Below are 21124 nucleotides of genomic sequence, written 5' to 3'. Positions count from 1 at the left end.
ATGGTCAGTGGAATGCTTGGAGGCAGGTCACTGGGGAAGGAGGAGGGGAAAAGCCCTCTGAAGACCTGAAAGGCCCCAAAACTGCAGGTCTTACAGATTCAAATGCAGAGCACAGAGCCTGTCAGCCACCGATTTTCCTCTGACTCTGAAGACTAAGTACTTTTTCATTTACTTTCAATTTTAAATCCCCCAAAGCACTAGGGAACACTGTCATTTTGTTGTTTTAGATTCTTTTAAATACAGACCTCAAGATTTCTAAAACCAGATATAAAATCAACGGTAGATACATGTGAAATGCTGAACAGAGAATCTTGCAGAAAAGTTCTAGCATAGAAAAAAATGTTATCTTTGAGGTTTTTAAGAGTAACAGTATTGTACAATCAAAAGTAGATCTTCAGGGCTTTGACAAATGCTGATTCACCACCTGGAAAGCACCTCTGCCCTGCCCTCTTCAGGTGTGAAGTTAAATGTCACTTCCTCCTGCTTTTTCCTGTCCACCTATGTCCAACTGTTAAGAGGTTACTGTGACACTTCATTAAACTCAGAGCATTTTAAAATAATGCTCTGACAGTGTCTTCCTCACTGACCAGGAGTGCTGAGGGCACAGCAGCCCAGTCCAGTGTCTGACACACAGTAGGCACCTTATTAGATGGTGAGTGAGGGACTTAATGGAGAAATTAAGTTACAGAGAAGTGTAGCTGTCATCGGCACTAGACTTTCCCAGTCGGTAGTCCTGGCTTGGGTTCCCTAAAATGTCAAACAAAACCAACTCAGAGACATGGACAGCAGAGTGATGGGTACCAGTGGGGAAGGGGGTGGGGGAGGACGAAGAGGGTACAGTGGGTCAAACACATGACGATGGAAGGAACTAGATTGTGGGTGCTGAGCACTCAGTGGAGTATACAGATGCATTATGAAGTTTACACCTGAAACTTATATAATGTTATTAACCAATTACCCCCAAAATGTAATTGAATAAATAAAAATAAAATAAAATTATGTCCTCCTCTGTGAGCCATGGACTCTACCTCTGCCCCACTGTTGCATTTCTAGTGAGTGTTGTCCTTTCTCTATTGATGGAAACTTGCGGAGGGACCTTCTGCTTTAGAGATTAGTTGATTAAAAAATGCCGCCTCATCTCTTCCTACTCAACAGAAGTCGCAGGTGGTATTCAGATAAGCCCTTGTACATAACTCGAAGTAAACGACAAAGGGGAGACACAGTTACTGTCCCCAGAAGTAAACTTCTTGTCTGTTTTTCCTCCTTGTTCATTTTTAGTTTTTGCTTTTGTTTGAAGCTTCTCTCAGAGGGGCAATTTTAATCATTCAAACCTTTTGACAAATATCTGTAAAAGAGTTACTTCAAAAATCTCCTGTTAATTTTGTGCGTAGGAAACGAGCCGCTTGTAAATCAGTGAATGGCTCCCACAAGTACAAAGGAAACTCCAAAGATGTGAAACCCCCGGACCTCTGGATCCATCACGAGAGGCTGGAGCTGAAACCCATCGATAAGTCTCCAGACCCAAACCCCATCATGACCGATACTCCAATTCCTCGTAACTCTCAAGACATCACACCAGTTGACAATTCCATGGACAGCAACATCCATCAAAGGCGGAATTCTTACAGAGGTTAGGTTTTCCCCAAATGTTGGGAGACTATTTTCATTTAGGCCATTTTCCATCTCATCAGGTTGCCTTACATTTGGTGATTCCTATATGAGGTTAGGTTTAAAGAAATGTGTGTTAAGGGATTTGGTCAGCATCTGATGAAGGACCTCTGGCTTGTTTGCGGGGAGAGGTTCTGTGCCAAGATGAGACGCCTTCTAGACCTTCTAGGTCTCCCGTCCGGCATCACCAGCTTGCTGCTCGAGTGTCTGAGACAACGTAGACACTCCCAACTTAGACAGACACCCATATCTGTCCCTTCAGCTGGCATCCAGCCGTCTTTGTGCTGTTCGTAGTGTCCTTGGTCTGGATGCTGTTACAGACTCCACGCTGACCGTGGCGGGCAGCACTGTGTCAACTGGGGCCCCTGCAGTGTGCTGATGGTCACTTTCCTCTTTAGTTCACTACCTGCGGAAACACTCTGTCCCCATTTTCTTGTCCATGAGTCCTGCATCCCCCACTATATGCTCTGCGGCTCAGGCTGTGCAGTGGCCTAGGCACGCGCTTGTAACCAACCTCCATATTTGATGTCTAGGGCACGAATCAGAGGACAGCATGTCAACACTGGCTGGAAGGAGGGGGATGAGACCCAAAATGATGATGCCCTTTGACTCCCAGCCGCCCCAGCGTAAGTGGAAGGCTTGCTTCTCTTTTCTTTAGTGCTGCCAGACTGGTCAGTCTTGTGGGGACCAACTGGGAATGACCTCTTTGACTTCACCTGATTCTAACACCAGAGAACATCTGCCAGAGCTCTGGCTCACTGAGGGAGCAAGTATCAAACAGTTGCCATATTTTGCAATTAATATTATTGAGACTAGCTCCTTTAATTACAGGGTAAAGAAGCTAAAATGCCAGTTTCCCAGGCTCCCAGGAATAGGGAATGAGTCAGTCTCCCTGAAAGTGCATAGCATCTGGGAGAGATGGGGCTGACAATGGCCCAATGGCGGTGTCCCCCAGGCGTCCTGACGCACGCTCACTACTGATGGGCTCTGGGGGGGGGGGGGGGGGGTGTGATTATAATAGTACACTTTATACTTCACAGTAGTTTGAGGTGACAGTGTGGAGTCTTTAAAGCAATATTTTTCAACCTTATTTGACCCATGCCTCACTCTGATAGGCATAAAAACATGCCCAACCTCCTATAATAATATTTGAAATTCAAAATAAGTTAAATAGGATTAAAAGCCAAAAAGCAATAGGACAAACCAATACTTTTTTCCAAACTGCTGTGTCTTCTCCCTTGTAACTGTTTTCAAGGCAAGTAGCTGGCCCAGCGCGGCTTCCAGCCGAGGGGCCCCTGTTCCACCCCAGAGTGAGAAGAAGCCACCTCCCTATCAATACCAAGTTTTACAATCTATTTTTTTTGCACTTTATTTATTTTGACTTGCAATATTATGTTAATTTCAGGTGTACAGCATGGTGGTTAGACATTTATATAATTTAAGAAGTGATCCTCTGACTAGTCAAGTACCCACCTGGAACCTATACAGTTATTACCATATTACTGACTATATTCCCTATGCTGTACTTTACATCCCCGTGACTATTTTGTAACTGCCAGTTTGTACTTCTTAATCCCTTCCCATTCTTTGTCCTGCCCACAACCCTCTCCCATCTGTCGCCCCCATAAATCTAGTGCCCGTAAGTTTTCCAGACTGTTTGACCTTGAAGTATTTGCTCTGACCTACACAGCAGACCAGTAGCGTCAATACTGTCAGATACCTGGATTCAAATCCTGAAAGATCCGTTTTTAATTTAAATGAGCTTTTGAATTTTTTTTTTTTTTACTTCTTAAAATGTCCCATTTCAGAACTCTGAGCTATGTCTCTGTCAGCCAGTGAAAGAGATTTAAATAATCACAGATACCCTACACCCTGGCACCCTATACGTGGAAACTGGTAGAACCCCCGTGCGTGTAAATGTCTGCACACACACCTCCTCTCTCACTGTGCACAAACATTATAGGCACTAGGTTCTAAAACTCAGCTTTGGAAGAGGAAGGGCCATTTAATTAATAGGTCATTCTGCACAAAGTGCTGTTTGCTTAAGGTCCATGCTGCAAAGAAGGACCTGCACTTGGAAGTGTGCGGGGAAAACCGTGGTTCCCCTCTTACAACAGGGTCCCCAGGTTTAAAAACATAAACCTCCAAAAAGAGAAAATTAATCCATTCCAGTTGTTCTTGATTTATAAGAAGATGGTAGCTTGACTGCTTCTTTCTTTGTTTTGTACCAGACTTTTAGGTCTTACCTGACTGGCTTATTTTTAAAACTTGTGAAGTTTTAAATATTCCTATTCCTAGATTTGTTACTTTTAAATATGTTAAGGAGAAAAGATATGTTGTACCAGTTGATACCATTTTTTTTTTCTCTTTTTTTGGTGGTGGGGAAGGAGTGTGCATAAAATTGCAATATTACTTAATTTGTGCCTCAGCAGTTGGGCAGGTGAGTGGAGTCCTTAATTCAAGAATCTGAAACCAGTACCTGGTATACTCGGATCTTCGGGTTTTGAGTTACCCTTCTCCCCACATGGCTGCAGCCCGTGTTTGGAGCTGGGATTCCCTGGGTCTGCCCCCAGCCCCCGAGCCCGCCCTTAAATGGCGGAGCATTGCTCGGAAAGCCGTGCACAGAAGTGTCAGGTTCTGATTCAGCTAGTGATTGCTGCCTCTATTCCAGGCAGGCACTTCCCATTGTTTTACTTTTTATTAATTTCCTTTGGAAAGACTGGAAATGCCTTCAGAAAGAGGAACTCGATTTTGTTTTTCATTTGTGAGAATCCTCTATACCTAGAACACTTTCAAATTGCACTTCCCAGGTAAAACTCTGGAGGCTCTTTCCCCTCATCCTCGTCTGAGTTCTGAGAAACACTGGTTCTGAAGCAGCTAGCTTCTGAAAACCACCGGTCTTCCCCTGGGGGGGAGGCTGACTCCCAAACTACCCTGAGATCGCTCCTCAGCCAGCTTTTCCAGCTTGTGTTTTATGCCAAAGAACCCCTGAGCCTTCTGGTCCCCAAGAGCAAGAAAGCCCTGTTGTGTTCTCCAGGCCTTGAGGGGGGTGGGCAGCGATTCTCCAGGCTCCCTGGTTGGTTGTGCCACCTGCTCGTCTGCAGGTGGTCTGACAGGAGAGGGCTGGAGAAGAAAGGCATCTGTTGTACTGACCAGGGTTTTCTTCACCAGAGTAATGTTGAGTGGTCCCACAAAGGTCTCGGGGGCTCCTTGGTGACAGAAGACCCTTTCATAGACTCCAAAGGCTCGTTAAGTTTACCACAAAGATCGTGAAGCCCTTGCTTAGAGGAAAAGAAGACCCCGTGTGCCTTGTCAACCCCACCTATTTACCTACATGGGGGCTTTAGAGCCTGTTGTCTTAATCTTAAACAGCTACTCTAGCGAGTACCTAAGGAAAGCTTATTCCCGAACTGGGCTTCCAGTTGTTTCCATCTCTGGGATTGATAATGAATCTTCATTAAAAAACTGCTTTGTCTTCATTGACAGTTGTATATGGAACATCTGTGTGGAACTTTGGATTTGTTAGCTAAACGCAGCCAGTTGAATTCCTTAGCTAGTGTGAAAAGGAGCCAGGTAATTGGGGAAGAGCCTTGTATATTGTAAGTGTGAATTCACGTGGCTGAGCTCCCAGAGTGGGAGTGGTGAGAGATGGCACCACAGGTGTTCCATGCTTTTAGTACGTGTTTGGACGCAAGAGTTCAGTTCCATTTGCATTCTTTCTAAGGTATGAAAACTGATTAAACAGCTACCCATTCATTCAGCCTAAATACCTATTGCATGCTTCATTCAACCAGTATGAAAAAGTAGAATGAATCAGGAATATACTCAAAGAAGGGACTTCTAACTTTTTAGCAGGAGAAAAAATAATAGAAACATAAAACCATCATTTTTTTGCTTATGGATTTATATTTTGTGACATTCAAATAGATATTTTTAATAACTCATGTAATCCATGTTTATTGTAGAAGAACTAGAAATATAAACCAAAAGAAAAAATGTTTAAATCTTGACCACCCTTCCCCACAAGATAATCACCATTAACATTTTAGTATATATTCCTCAAGCCTTTTTTTCCCTGTGTATATAGAGAGGTGTGTGCACAGGAGTACGTTGATTTTTTAAAAACAGACGCAAAGTCCATGGCTAATTGTCCAGATCCAGCCAGCTGCCACCAGAAAACCCAGGGAGTGGTTGTACGGTGTGGGAGGGGGGAGGGGGTGACTGCTCTTGAACTGTGATTTGTGTGTGTCTGTGCAAGCGTGGTAAGCGTTTCTCTGTCTTGTGTTCATTCACAGCTGTGATTAGTGCCCATCCCATCCATTCCCTCGATAACCCTCACCATCATTTCCACTCCAGCAGCCTCGCTTCTCCAGCTCGCAGCCATCTCTACCACCCGGGCAGCCCATGGCCCGTGGGCACATCCATGTCCCTTTCAGACAGGGCCAATTCCACAGGTGAGAGACGAGGATCGAGCCGCAGGTGGAAAGCATTCCAAAAGAGTTGGCAAGCTGAAATGGGGAAGGACTTGCCCTGCTTAGGAGGATTTGGAATTGCTCTCAGTGTCATTTATTTATCACATTTCTGTTTCTGACTCAAATTTGTTTCTGTAAAATTCACCCCATTTTTCTCCCTAAGTGTTAAGTGCTCAGTGCAAGGTGTCGTTTTAGTAAAAACACAGTAACTAATCACACAACCATGTCTCGTTCCATCAACTTGCATCTTAATTCAATCATAGTCTCAGTTTGTTTATTTTTTAAACCTTTGAAAATTTGAAAGGAAACTTACTGTGGGGGATTCTCAGACACTAGAGGTTGGCTTTGCCCTGCAGTCATTCTAACGCTGGGAGGGTCTGTGGGGCAGCCAGGTGCTTCTTACAGTAGGTTTCCATATCCTTCTGTCCCAGCGTCCTGGGGCAGCGTGGGGACAGCAGCCACATGCAGTTGATGCATGTCATCAACCTCAGGTGGGTGACTGTAACAGGACAGGGCTGCACAGCCAGGAAATGAGCCCAACAGCCTGCAGTGCACTTAAAGAAACACAGTGCTAGGCAGACAGGGCTCAGTTTGGAAACCTTAAGAAACAGCATTATCAAAACAGTTTGAGGGAGAAAATAGTGAAATTGGGGGACAGTAAATGGATCAGGTACTCGTGTTTCTCATTAATTGAAAATTAATTTCCACCCTCTCAGTTTAGAGGTGCAAGTCTGATAATGTCTCAAATATACAGGATACTCTTTTTCCATCATTTGAAACTTGTTTGTTAATAGTTACGGTGTTACTAGAACTAAGTTTTAGTCGTTCTGGGGAATGAGAGAGTTCCAAGGGAATTGCACTGTAAGAGAACCGCACAACTTCATGCGGAAGTTTGGGTCCTCTGCTGATCAATTAGAAACATGCCCAAAACACCAAGTGAAGTCAACGCTCTGTTAAGGGAGGCCCAACAGCTCCCAAAGTTACCTCCTCCCGAATCTGTACTTGGTGGAGAACGTTGCTTGAACTCCTGTCTAAAACGGCCTTCCTACTGTCTCCCTCCAAATCAAGGTTTGGGTCCCAGGCCTTAGGGAAAGATGGTGAACAGGAGGCTGAATGGAGAAGCAAAGTCAGCCTCTGCTCATAGTCTCAGCTAGAACAGGGACCCGGAGGCAGCCCTCCCTGCAGACGTGCTCTTAGGAGGCAGTTCGGTGTCCTGGCCCTGCAGGACGTGGGCCTGCTGAGTGCCTGGCGCCCTTCCTGGTGGGAGTAGCCGTCCGCCCTCCTCCCGGACCAGGAGCCGCTGAAGGTGGCCAAGAAGCCCTCCTGCTAGAGGTCGAGTGTTGGTGCAAGTTCCCTTCTGTATGGACATAGGCGGAAGTGAAGAGAGGAAAACGTAAAGATTTGCACTACTAAGGGCTTCCTTGCAATAATGACCAGAGGGGTTAAGAGAAGGCAAACTAGGGAGACAGAGAGTCACTGAAGACAGCTGTGCAAAGTAGAGCAGTATCTAGAAGTGACCAGACGTCTCCTACTCTTTATTCTCCTGCGTGTGGGCTCAGCATTCCCAGAACTTGGCCAGGGCAGTCCATGCTCTACAGAGAGTAACTGTCTTTTCCTTGGACGTTATGTGTCACCAGCTCTTGACGTAGGAAGAGCACTGTCCACTTGTCCAGCTCCTTGGCCTGGGTGGACTTTGTGTGTCTCTAACAACTTCGAGGTAAGTCAGTCAGGAAGTAGCCCCTGGCCAACAGGAAGTCCCGGTGCAGCAGTTCTCCTCGTAGGCCAGTGGAGCAGCCTGGTTTCCGGGTGCGTCCTGCATGGAGAGTACCGTGTGCCCGGGGCCTCTGGGGCTGTATCAGGAACAGCACTGGCTCAGGCATTTTTCATGTTGCCCACCATCTCTTTGGCCCTTGGAAGCTTATACATCAAATGAAGGCAGGTGAGGCAGCCACGGCAGGCCTTGCGTCCCGAGTGGCCTGATATCTCTGCCAGCACAGCTGACGTGGTCCGGAGAGGAGCCTGCTTTCCCTCTCTAGTCCCTGCTCCCCTCCCTGCCTGGGTTCCACCTGGTCCAGGCCCAGATCACAGAGCAGGACCGGCAGCCCCCAGCAAGTGTGAGAAGTGAGATCCTTAGACACCCACTGAAAGAATGAGAAGTGTCCCAGGCCTGGCAGGCTTGTCACAGCCATGCTTTCAGCACTTGAGGAAGGTGGCGAGTGCCTCCTCTCTGGGACTCAAGACCTTTGAGCTCAGAGGTGGCACCCATGACTGGCAGGGCCTATCCTGAGAGCCCAAGGGAACAGGTCCATTGCTACCTCAGCAACAAAGGCAGGGAAATAGGTTAGATTTCTGCAGGCTGCTCATGGTTACCACTTACTGGGTCATTTTCCTTAAGGGTGAGGATTCTGGGAATCACAGGGGGCCTCTTTCAGGCTGCCCAGTGCAGCCTGCTGCCCTGAGCTGGAGTCCTCCAGCCCCTTCCTTGGGACGGGTGGTGGTTGCACCAGCTCACACTGTTCTCCTCATAGGGGCTCCCTGGGCCTTGTTGCTGCTTCTGACCCTGCAGGGTCAGGAGACGGTGGCATTGGGCATGGAAGGGCAGCATCGTGTGTGGTGGTTCAGAGCATGGGCTTGGGAGTCCCTTCAGGGACTCAGACCCCCACCGACCTGTGTCACTCTATTCTGGGGCAGTGCCCAGCCTCCCCGTCTTCTGAATCACTGTGAGGACCGAATAGCCCATGAGTGTAAAGCATTTAGCATCAACCTGGCTCAGAATCAAGCACTCAGTAATTTACAGAGAAAAGACCTTAGCAGTTATTTAAGCCCTGTGTTCAGCTCTTTTTATACATTGTCTCAATCTCCAGTGAATTATGTTCTCCCTGTTTCATAGGTGATGAAACTATCTCAGAGAGATGTAGTGACTGCCACGTCCACCCTGCTAGTGTGGCAAGGTTAGCTTCCAGGCCTGAGACGCCACAGCCAGTGTTCTTTCTACCCCAATATGCTGCCTTCCAGAATAACTCTGACGTCTCTGCACATATTTTGAGATTGTTACCCTGTTCTTCCCAAGTGTCCCCCTCCTCGAGGTTGATCGACCCCTATTTCTTTTCTGCTCAAACACCCTTCATGTGGCATCATCTTAAAGCCATTTGCAGACCTGTGGACTGTTTGCTTGTCCAGGTGTCACTTCAGCTGTGGGGCTGTTGCTCTGGAGCCTGCACAGCCCCCGAGGGCAGGCAGGCCTGTGGCTTTGCCCGTCCTCCAGTGACCACCAGGCCCTGTGGGCAGGGCTGGCACTGTCAGGGGCCCAGCCAGCCCTGGGGACCAGACACGGCACCTACGAAAGGCCAGTCGCTAGCACTGTCAATCATTGAGTGAACTTTTTCGTTTTTTTTAATCTTTCTTACATCTTAATAGATAGTAGCCTCACAGACATTTCCATAATAAGTACCAAGAACTTCAGATCTGTAAACCTATGATCACTTATCTGAGTTGCTTGAAAAAATTCCAGCAGCTGGTTGACAGAAACGTTTGGGACTCTTAGATTAGTGCATTCTACTTAGTCCTGGCGGCGGTGCTAATCCACGTTCCCTTGGACTAGCACTGGTCCTAAGCGCTTCTGACGCTGGTTTTAGGGGCCCTTCGAAGTAGCCAGAACCCTGGGATGTGTGCGTGTCTGACGGTTTACCACGTGCTAACACTCCGGCTCTCCTGCTGTAGAGTCCGTCCGCAATACGCCCAGCACTGACACCATGCCAGCCTCGTCGTCACAGACGTGCTGTACTGATCACCAGGATCCGGAAGGGGCGACCAGCTCCTCCTACCTGGCCAGCTCCCAAGAGGAAGACTCTGGCCAGAGTGTCCCCACCGCCCACGTGCGCCCCTCCCACCCCCTGAAGAGCTTTGCTGTGCCGGCCGTCCCACCCCCGGGGCCTCCTTCCTACGACCCAGCGCTGCCCAGCACGCCGCTCCTCTCTCAGCAAGGTGAGTGAGGACGGCAGCCTGGGGACCTGCGGCTCCCGCGGGTGGCAAAAGGCAGCTCTGGAAGGAATGGCAAAGCCGGTATCCTCAGGCTTCCCCAGCAGTTGAGATCAGCAGTGTGTCGTCCCTCTCAGGGGGAAGATGCTCTCCGCTCTCTGGGGATGCATACGGAGCAGAGGGCTGATTCCATGGGCTGTGTCTGCCCTGGTCTGTCTGCTCAGCCTCCCAGCACTGCCTCTCTCCCTCCCTCCCTCCTGGGGTCCCGCAAGCTGGAGAGGGGGCAGGGAGGCCATGGCTTGGAGCCAGGAGGAGCCTCAGGACAGGAACCCAAGGAAGGGAAGGCCGTTCCCGAGTTCACATGGGACCTCAAAGGCCCGACCTCGGAGGCGAGCTTCCCCCCTATTCCCCCATGTTATTATCTGTTACAGTGGTTCATTTCAGAACAGGTCAGGGTTTTCAAGGTTTTTGGTCTCAGGACCCCTGTATTGTCTTAACAGCTATCGAGGCCGCAGAACAGCTTTTCTTCAGTATTTACTTTATTAGAAATTAACACTGAGAAATTTTTAACTTTTATTAATTCATTTAAAAATAGCAATACATGTATCATGTTAAGATAAATAGCACATTTATAATAAAAAATAACTTTTCAAAACTAAAATATAGTGAGAGGAGTGACGTCTTATATTTTTGCAAATGTCTTTAATGTCTGGCTTTAATAGGAGACAGCTGCATTCTCACACCTGCCTCTGCATGTAGGCTGTTGTAATATGTCGTTTTGGTTGAAGTATAAGAAGAAAATCTGGCTTCACAGATACGTACTTAGAAAAGGGAAGAGTATTTTTATAACTTTTTCAGATAACCGGATAGTCTATTTTTGGTACTACAACGAAACTAGCAAGTTGTAGTTTCTTATAGGTTTGTTTGTAATGTGGAATCAGAAACCATATCCATGAACTATTCATACTGTTCCATTAAAATCCATCTGTCTTTTACTTTGAGTACGTGATACTCAACGTCACACAGGAGTCATTTGGAAAATATTGGTTCACTGAGTTATACAGATCTCCTAAATCTTGATATGTTTCATTACACAATATCTGAAAATACATTCTTTAATATCACCAAAGTCTGTAAGTATTGGGAAGCTCTCAAACTCATGGTGGCAGATAGAAGGTTTTCAGAATTCTAATTTTCAGTTGAAACTTAATTTCTATCATTGACAATAAACACTGTCCATTGTTTTCCTTGAAGTGACTGGCTGACTTCATTCACTTTCTAGAAAACGCTCAAGTGCACATACCTGGTTAGTCATCTGTCTTTGACCTAATTGGTGCCCGCGATGAATGTGCAGCCCAGCTCACAGCCCCGGCTCACAGAGCCTGGAAGTGAGGCCATCAGCCCTTAGCTGTTCGTACAGCAGGACTTCACACACACTTCCATTCTCATGCTTTCCATTTTGTCACACTGGACATTTTAAAAGACATGCAATCAAGGTCAAGATTTACTAAGTAATTCTTACTATTTCATTAAGGATGATCTTGAACCGACTGTTTTTAAACTGCAAGTGTGTGTCAGTGAATCATGTTAGAGTTTGGTGCCGCTGCCTTACTGTGCGCTAAGGCGCCCGCCGTTTCACCCGTTGTTGCCTTTGTACTGTCAGTGTAAACGCAAAAAACAGTCTTAGTGTTACTATGAAAAGCATTGTGACCTCCCGATATTCTGCCACGGGGTCCATGGATCAGAACCTTTGGAGACCTACCAGACTAGGAGAGTAGTTTTCTAAAGCCAAATGGAATATTCCTCTGGCCTCTGGGATGCCCCACTGTCTCCCTCCTTCCATCTTGCTCCTTCTCAGCGCAGGAGCTGAGACAGTGGTTAGACCTTAGGTCCCTGCGTGAGGTCTGGGGGGCGGGCCCGACCACCCACCTGAAGGCGCCCTTTCCCCTCAGCTCTGAACCATCACATTCACTCAGTGAAGACGGCCTCCATCGGGACTTTAGGAAGGAGCCGGCCTCCGATGCCAGTGGTGGTTCCCAGCGCGCCTGAGGTGCAGGAGACCACAAGGATGCTGGAAGACTCTGAGAGTGTAAGTTCCCAGGGTGGGCCCAGCAGGACGGCTGAGCTGATGGCAGCGGCACTCTGTGCTGGCCCACAGGTGGGAAGCAGACTCCCCTAGTGGGCACACGTGCCCCGAGCGCCCCACTGAGCCGGGGCTGTGCTGGAGGCTTGGTCTCGCACTCGCTCTGCTGGATCTTGGATTCGCTTGTCTCATCAGCCCAGCGACTGCTCCCACCCCCACCCCCACCACCACCTTCCTTTGAGTTCTGTCCCCTCTCTGGTCCTCTCTTCTTGCTTTGAACCACGCACGTGCTCTTTCGCCCCTCAGTCCCACTTCAGGACTTTTCTGAGCAGGATGCTGGAGGGGAAGGTGCTTGACTGGTTGCTCTCAAACCAAACATTAACGGGGTTTCTCCTTGACCTCTTCTCACAGTCCAACAAATACGGTCTGCCTCTTCATTCCCAGATACAGGACTCGGGAGAGGCAAGCTTGGGGCCCCGAGATCAGGGGGCATCCAAGCCACTGACTGACAGAGACCTAGGCAGGCTGCGCAGCAGAGCCTCTGGCCCTGTAAGGTCATTGTCACCTGGGCAGAATGTGTGGGGGGAGGGCACTTCACAGTGCAAGGAAATGCGTGGTTGCTGGCTTGGAGCTGAGTGCCCTTGGCACCTCCTGCGCGTCTGACTGTTCTGGGCCGGCCGCAGCTTTGGTAGTCCGGCCTCGGGGCAGTTTGACCACTGACTCTCCTTCCGGACGGCCCCTTGGGTCCCTCCCACTGACGGTGTGCTCTTTTCTGTAGAGCTATGAACCAGATGAGCTGACCAAAGAGATGGCCCACCTGGAAGGACTAATGAAGGACCTAAATGCCATCACGACAGCATGACGACCTTCAGCAGGACGGGACTCCAGACCTGAGTCTGGGACTGAGCCTTGAAAACAAGGAATTGTACAGAGGACGAGAGGACAGCACTTGAGAACACGCAGTGAACACGCGGAGCAGCCATGCCCCGCATGGGGCTGGCTCCAGGCACGGCCACCTGCCTCTCCTGCTCGGCCCGGACGAATCCCGGGTCCAGGCAGCTTCCCTTTGCCCACTGAGACCCTGCAGGACTGGGCACCATGGGCCAAAATGTCGTGTCCAGGGAAGAGGCAAGAAGAGCACCTGCATTTCCCCTTGGGGTCAGGCCGTGTCCGTGCTATGGCGGCATTCACGTACAACTTTATTTGTGTCCTATTTTACTTCACCTTCACAGGAAAAACACTGTCAAAACCAAGGAAGTCCAAGGTGTTCTCCACAAGTGGTTGGCAGTCGACTGCTTGTTTGAATCATGTGTGGAAAGTCATCGACAGGAAGGGTTGTCCAGGGCTTGGCTTGTTTTTTGTTTTTGTTTTTATTTTTTAATTCTGAGTCATTGCATCTACCAGCTGTTAACCCATCACTTTGAGAGGGGAGGAAATGTTGCATTGCTGTTCGTAAGCTTTTTTATTATTTTTTTATTATAATTATTAAAGGCCTGACTTTCTCCTCTCATCACTGTGAGATTACAGATCTATTTGAATGATATGTAACATTGAAAAGACTTGTTTGTTGCTTCTGTGCAGTTTCAGTATTGGGGTGGGGGTGGGCTGGGGGGGTTGGGAATAGGAAATGGAGGGGCTGCTGAGGTCCTGTGAATGTTTCAGTCATTGTACTTTCTTCCAGAAGCCTGCAGAGAATGGAAGCATCTACTTTATTGTCCTTTCCTGGCATGTCCATCTCTATTGTCACTAAGTTGCAACTGGAGTTTCATTTGGATCTAGTTTAAAAAGTCCTTTGTGCAATAGGTGGGTCCGAGGATGTCGCTGCCCCGACGTCCTGGTCAGATCGTGATGAGAACGTCTGTGCCAAGCAGTCAGATCCTGTGTGTCCGCCCGCAGGAGTGATGGGGAACAGGGCACCAGCCTGACCCGCTCCCGGCACATCAGAGAAAAGGATGGAGACCCTTTCCTGCTGTTCTCGTGTTCCCTTTGGGGAAGGTGGGCGTTAGGGAAGGAACTTTGTTTCCACTTATGACTCCTTGCTTCTCTCTGGTTCCTCGCCTCAGCCAGTCCCGCTCTCACGTCCACGTCCATGTTTCAGGGCCCTTAGGAGAAGCATTAGCAAGAGCAAGGCAGGCAGGGCTGCAGTACCCAGGAGGCTCCCGCTTCTTTCTGAACGTTGTTCTCTAAGTAGCAGGGCACAGGGACAGTGCAGAGGGACAGGAAGCAGCTGCCCCTTCCCATCCCCGCAGCTCAGCTAAGCCCTGGTTAGAACGGGGCGGCAGGAGGTGTCTGGGGCACACTCAATGGCCTGGCCTCACACACAAGCCTTGGCCTTTGCAAATAGTTCTTCTTTTTCTTCAAAAGATGTGGAGCTGAGGTGGGTTCTTTTTTACTATTAAGGATATATTATGAAAAAAATACAAGACAGACCCTCAGGCATCTTCCCCTACTCCCCAGCAATCTCCCAGAAGAGAGCATGGCAGGCAGTGCAGAAGACCCTTCAGGCTTTGGTTCCGTAGCCGACAGAGGTCAGCTGCTGACCCCACCGCTGGGCTCCCACCCGCCTGGCCTGAGCACGGCCCCACAGGCACCCCACTTGCCTTTGTCCATTGGTTATTTCCCCTTTTCAGGTCTTCTCACACATTTGCTTTTCTGGACGATGAACTCTTTGTATTTATTGTTTTGGGGGCAAGGAAAAGTGCGATGCTGGAGCTGCTGCCGTGCCGGCTGGTCAGGCGGGTTCTGGAAGCCAGTGCACTTAACACTGATCCTGAAAAGAGCGGTCGGAGCCCCCGGACACCTGCAGGGCCCGACTCCCCAGAGCTGTCTTACCTTTTGCCCAAAGAATCCTGCTCAGTACCCAGGGCGTTCGCTCCCACGCTCCCTGACACTCCTGTTACCTCAGGGCCTTGGTACCTGGGCACTGCCACAGAACTGGGGCGGGTGGGGGGCCTATTTTTAAATAAAGTACCTGCTCAGAGTTGGGGATTTTTTAAATTTAAGAAAAAGGAAAGCTATTCTGTATTGCACCTTTTCACAGTTCAATACATTTTCTTAACATTTCCTGTGATTTTTGAAATGAAACCATCGTGTGTCTTGTCCTAGTTGAGCGGTTGCCCAGCAGCTTCCTCCGGGAGGATTTGGAACAGACGTGTCTGCTGCCTGGCTGCCTGTGGGAGGGCTGGGGGGCTGCGGGGACGAGCCGCTGTACACACTTGTTTGGCCTTCTCTGTAGTTGATGCTGTAAACTCTATGGCTTTTTAAAAAACAATTTCATGTTTTTATTTAGTATTGGAAATCCAATACACTTTTTTAATCCAATCAAACGCTGTGTGGTCCAAGAGTTATTTTTCCTTGAGAACAGGATGTTGGGGTCCCCCATTTCCCAGCCTCACACTGACCTCCCCGTTGCCCTCAGCTGTAAAGGTGGGAGTCCTGAGGGTCACCGGGGAGGCGTGGCCAGTGAGCCGGGAGGCTGTGAGCGGAGGCCCAAGGGTGAGCCCTGTCCTGTCCCCTCCCCACTGCTGTGCTGCAGGAGCTGAGCAGCCTGAGGAATCCAAGGTGACACCTGTCAGGAGAAGCCAGGTGAGCCCGGCAGAAGGGTGCCACCTCTCCTGAGTGGCGTGTAGGCCATGTCCGTGCTGCGGCAGCAGCTCACTCTGTTGGCACGCGGACAGCACCCACCTCTGCCTCTGCAAGGTGTGTGACGCCTGGAGCAGGTGTTACAGGAGCCCCGCCCTTCCTAGGCGCCTCACCTGACCACATCACTGTGCCTTACCTTGGGCTGCTAAACAAAAATGTCACCGACGGTGGGCTTCAACAGCAAACATTTATTTCTCACAGTTCTGGAGGCTGGGAAGTCCAAGCCCAAGGTGTCAGCAGATCTGCTATCTGGGGAGGGCTGCTTCCTGATGGACAGGTTCACAGCTGTCTTCTTGCTGTGCCCTCACATGGCGGAGGAGAGAGCGCCCTGGGGTCTCTTCCATAAGGGCACTAATCCTGTTCAAGGGGGCTCCACCCTCAGCACCTCATCACCTCCCAGAGGCCCCACCTTCATACACCATCACATTGGGGGTTAGGTTTCAACATACAAACTCGGGGATGGATCTTTAGATTATTATGCTAAGTGAAATAAGTCAGAAAAAGTCAAGAACCATATGACTTCACTGATATGTGGGATATAAAACTGAAAACAAAGGAACAAGACAAAGAAACAAAAACTCATAGACACAGGCAATAGGGGTTACCAGAGGGTTGGGGGCTTGTAGATGAGGGTAAAGGGGATCAAATATATGGTGATGGAATATGTGGTCTAGGACGTCTCTGGGTGGTGAACACACAATGTGACATATAGATGATGTATTACAGAATTGTACACCTGAAACCTGTGTAACTTGACTAACCATTGTCACCCCAATAAACTGAAAAAAAATGGGAGAGACACAAATTTTCAGTCCATGACAGATTTCTCATGGTGTGTGAGGGTCAGGGGCTCAGGACAGCCTGCCCCCCATGAAATTGCAAGAAAGGGAAGGCAGGAGGGCGACCAGCGTCCCCACAAACTGCTCCTCCGGCCCCAGGACTATCTGCTCTGCTGCCGAGAGGACTTAAGGAAACCCAAATTCCATTCTCATTAGCGGAGTCCCATTGGCCTCAGGGTGGAGTCGGATCTCCCAGTGCTAAAGCCTGGCTTGTCTGCCGCAGCCCCCGGGTCCAGACTCACGTTGCCTCGTGCGTCCAGAATCCTGGCCACGGACAGCTGCGTGTGGAACACTTTTCAGCCTTTGCACGTGGAGCACTCTCCACTTGTGCTCCTGTTCTGACCGCCAGAGTCCCCGGCAGTGCGCCCTCCTCTGCATCTAGATGGCGCCCTTGGCACATTTGAGTGATTTATGTTTGAGTCTGCAGGGGACTGTGAATGCGATGGGGGCGTAAGTTCTCACTCATCTGAATGCCTAATGCCAAGGGCCGTTTCCGACAACAGCAAAGGTTGTCTCCTGGGTGGTGGAACGGACAGTCAGGAGGACTCAGGGCCTGGGGCTGGAAGGCTCCCCACACACCACCCCTGCCCTCCCTTGGAGGCCTCTATTACTGGTACCCGGACCCTCCCAATCCAGCAGCCCTTTGGTGTCTTGGGATGAACTTGAAAGATAAAGACCGGTCTGCCTGGCAGTCATAGGAAATGATGCTGGTGCCACAGTGGCCAACTGGGTGCTGGGAACTCGGGGAGGATGGGCAAGAATATCCTCCAGATTGTTCTAGGACGAACGTGAACAAGGCTCTCTGTGAAGAAGAAATGACCTCTTTCCCCAGTCCATCCATCAGCCCCTCCCAGTTTCAGCCACCTTCCTGCCAGGGGCGTGGTCTCAGCAGGAGAGACTGGACAACAGCCATCAGATTGATAGGGAAGGGACATGGGCTGGGGGTGGGGAAGAAGCAGGGAGCCAGCCCTACTCACATAGGCAAAGGGGCCTCTACCCTTCACCTGGAGTTTCCAGCTACCAAAGGAGGAAGTTCATCTGCGGGCTGGGGGAAGCGGTGGGAGGCAGTAATTGAAGGAAAGTAATATTTTTCATAATTTTTAATAGCATGTCATGTTGAGAAATGATACTTAAAACTACGATTACCCTCTAAGCAGAGTGAATGATGTTCACCTAATGATGTTCTTTGACTCAACTAGGAACTTGATAGGCCTAGAGCTGAGCTCAGACAGGGTTAGAGGGATCTGTTGCTGCAACAGAGAGAAGAATTTGTAACTTCCTGAAGTAATTTGGGGGTGGGAACGTAGCTCTGGCAGCAGGTACAATCAACAAGAAGGTTGAGGGTATGGGGCTAAGTGGGAAGGCAGCCCCCAGTGGGAAATGGCCTGCCCTTGAGGTGCCCTGAAGGGCTTTTTAAATGAGGTATTTGAATGCTGTTTGCTCTTTGCACTTGTCTGATGTGACCCCCTCCGACCCCCCACATCTCATATAGCACCTGCCATGTGCAAAGACTTGCATGAGTGGCTAGCGTCTCCCCAGGAAAGAAGGGTGCGTCTGGACCAGCATGTTGATGGACAGACCACGAGTCTGGCGAGGTGAGGGTGACCATGAATGAAACTGGTTCACTCAGCCAGAAGTGACCGAAAGAATCCAAACCTGAGCAGCCACAGAAATCCCGGGGGCAGAGGGGAGGGGAATGAGACCTTTCACAGGTCAAGAAATGTGAATTCCAATCAAATTCGGATGCTTAAGACCTTACCCAGATTTTAAGAGGCAGACTTACCTCAGTGGGTGTCTGGGTTGCAATCAGTTTGCATATGCACACCCTCCAACTCAGCGTCCTGGAGTAAAGCTTCGTCACCCTGTCCGAGGTGTGTATGCTGGATGCCTGCCCTTCATTAATGGGTCTATCTTCTCTGCACCTGGTCTCCCAAAAGAGCAACCGAGGAGCCATTCCAAACTCTTCCTTCAACACCACAGCACGGGGCACAGTAAATCCTACAGCTCTATCTCTCAAATGTCCCCCAAAGTGGCTCCTCTTTGTCGTATGTTGGGCCAGCTCCTCACGGACCCCACCAGCTCAGCCTCACACAACAATGGAGAGGACTTTTGGAACTCCAGTCTGAGCTCTCTCCTGCTTAGCATCGTGGCATAGCTGCCCCATCACCTGCCCTGCAGAATGGAGTCCCAGCCGTCTGCCTCTTTGATTTTATTTGCCACTTAGTCTGCCCTTTTGCCCGAATTTGGCCCTAGCAATAGAGAGCAATGTGCCTGGGTGTGGTATCTGACCGCTGCACTATTCCCTTTGCCTCCATCTTCTCCCACCTCCTACTCCACCTACGGGTTGTCTGCCTGCTAAATTTCTACTCGTCTTTGAAGACCCCGTCTAACCATCCAGTTCCCTGGTTGTTCGTGTTCATATCTCTGTCTCTTCCAATACATGCGAACTCCTGAGGGAAAACAATCCTGCTTGGTTTTGAATTCCCCATCCCACTGCGTAGCACACAGTAGGTGTTCACTAATGAACTTGCCTGCTGAGGAAGACGGATTTGAAGTCACCATGGCCCAGTGCTGGGGGAATTTGACAAAGTCCGAATTCTTCCTAGGAGCAAAAACTTAGACAGGTTTTGCAGAGGAGGTGAGGCTGAGCTGCATCTAGGAATTAATACAAGGCTATCTATCTGGAGGCAGGGGGGCCACTGCAGAACTGGGAAGCTGCCTGCGTCACATGACCATCTACATGTCACCGTGAAGAGAACCATCCTGCGTGGCACTGAGCCTGGGGCCCCTAAGACTGCTCTGCCTCCTGTCACTGGCTTAAGCACTGGGGCCCCAGCAGGCCGCTGCAGAGAAACTGAGGAGGCACGGAGCTGGCAAGTGTGATTCTGGGCCGTCAAGCTGGATTCGGTTGTCCGGGTGCCGCACATGGGAGTCAGGCCTAGAGAGGTAAGAACAAGGTGGGTTCCTTTCATAAACTTAAAACCCAGGTCTCACAGAGAATTCTGGGCAGCTTTCTGAAAGAGGCAGGAAGAGCTGGGATCCATTCTTGAAGGCAAAATGATGGATCAGCCTCCCATAGACAGTGTTGCCTAGGAAATGGCGGAAAACCACCTGATAAATGTTCTAGACGAACACACAGAAGGGAAACTGGCTGGAACTGAAAGCAAAGAGATCTTGGTGTGGGCAGGTGACGTGAGAGAAGGAATATTTGGGGACAGTCAGAAAAGGAGCTGGGAATCATTCGTAGTTTCACAAATATTCCTGAGGGCCTACTGTGTGCCAGGCACTGGGGATGCCCAATGAGTAAGACCGCCTCCGTTGGTGTGTTCAGTCTAGAAGAGGATAGACCCTTGACAGACAGAAATGCCCATCCAGCATGAAAAGTGCTGAGACCTGACAGTGACCTGGCAAAGTCAGGAAGGAGCTTCCAACGCTGACTGCAGAGTCCGGGGTCACAGAGTGAGTGACACTGAGAATGGTGGGCATTCACCCGAGAAAGGAAATGGGTTTCCTCCAGCATCGCTTGCACTAGATCTGAAAAGCAGGGAAATTTCAGATCTGGCTAAATTACAACAGAAATACTTTTAAATGATTTGATCAAAAGAAAGCAAGGGAATTCCCTGACAGAGGACCAGAAAACTGAATCCAAGTGGTAAACAAAAAGGGAAGCTGGCACTTCCCTGGTTGGAAATCCTACTACGGGAAACCTGGAAGGTGGGTGAGGAGACCGCCCCCGGATGCAGGGAGCCATGCCCAACATTGTACACAGCCAGAACGCGGAAGGGAAACTCTCATGGGAGCATGCCCAGGAGAAGCCAACCTGTCCGGAAAGAAACCGAAGGGAAGCCTGACGGGCACTGCTGTGCTTTAAAAACAGTGAAAATCCCCATCTCCCTTGAGAATTTGTTGAAGCTTATTGTGTCTGTATTCATAAGGGATACTAGTCTGTAATTTTCTTTTTTTTTTTTAATCTAGTTTTGGTATTGGTGCAGTATTGGCCTCATACAGTAAGGAAAGTGTTTCTTCCTCGTCTATCTTTTAGAAGAGTTTGTGAAAGATTGGTGTTATTGTTCCTTGAACATTTGGTGGAATTCACCAGTGAGACTATCTGGTCCTGGGCTTTTCTTTATGGAAGTTTTATTACTAATTTAGCCTCTCTGCTTGTTGTAGGTCTACTCAGATTCTCTGTTTCTTCTTGAATCAGTTTTGGCAATTTGTGCTTTTCTAAGAATTTGTCCATTTTATCTATGTTATCTAATTTGTTGGCATATTGTTGTTCATAATATTCCCTTATATTCCTTTCTATTTTTTAAAGATTGGAAGTAATATCCCCTTTTTATTCCCGATCTTAGTATGTTGAGTCTCCTCTCTCTCTCTCTCTCTCTTTCTCTCTCTCTCTCTACCCCCTTTGCTTTTTAGCAGTCTAGTTTTGTTTTATTTGT

The 21124-nt window shown here is 49.1% G+C and overlaps 1 protein-coding gene across 11 annotated transcripts in view; it reads left to right on the top strand.

The window, feature by feature from the left end:
• NEO1 (neogenin 1) overlaps positions 1-15527 on the top strand; it is a 213162-nt gene extending 197635 nt beyond the window's left edge. For 8 of the 11 annotated variants that reach the window (XM_074328253.2, XM_074328255.2, XM_074328256.2 and 5 more), the window contains 6 exons: positions 1392-1630; positions 2202-2294; positions 5964-6122; positions 9861-10124; positions 12071-12207; positions 12980-15527. In XM_074328253.2, coding sequence (XP_074184354.2) covers positions 1392-1630; positions 2202-2294; positions 5964-6122; positions 9861-10124; positions 12071-12207; positions 12980-13063 — 976 coding nt within the window. In that variant the 3' untranslated portion in view covers positions 13064-15527. The remainder of the gene's footprint in view (positions 1-1391; positions 1631-2201; positions 2295-5963; positions 6123-9860; positions 10125-12070; positions 12208-12979) is intronic. The other 3 variants (XM_074328259.2, XM_074328258.2, XM_074328257.2) reach the window with 1 other exon arrangement.
• The last annotated feature ends 5597 nt before the right edge of the window (positions 15528-21124 follow it).

This window comes from Rhinolophus sinicus, chromosome 3, assembly GCF_057876585.1.
Source record: "Rhinolophus sinicus isolate RSI-liver-muscle chromosome 3, RSI-T2T, whole genome shotgun sequence".
In the NCBI taxonomy this organism is placed as follows: Eukaryota; Metazoa; Chordata; class Mammalia; order Chiroptera; family Rhinolophidae; genus Rhinolophus; species Rhinolophus sinicus.
Note: the sequence above shows the minus strand (reverse complement) of the source record. Positions and strands in the feature narration are given on the sequence as shown.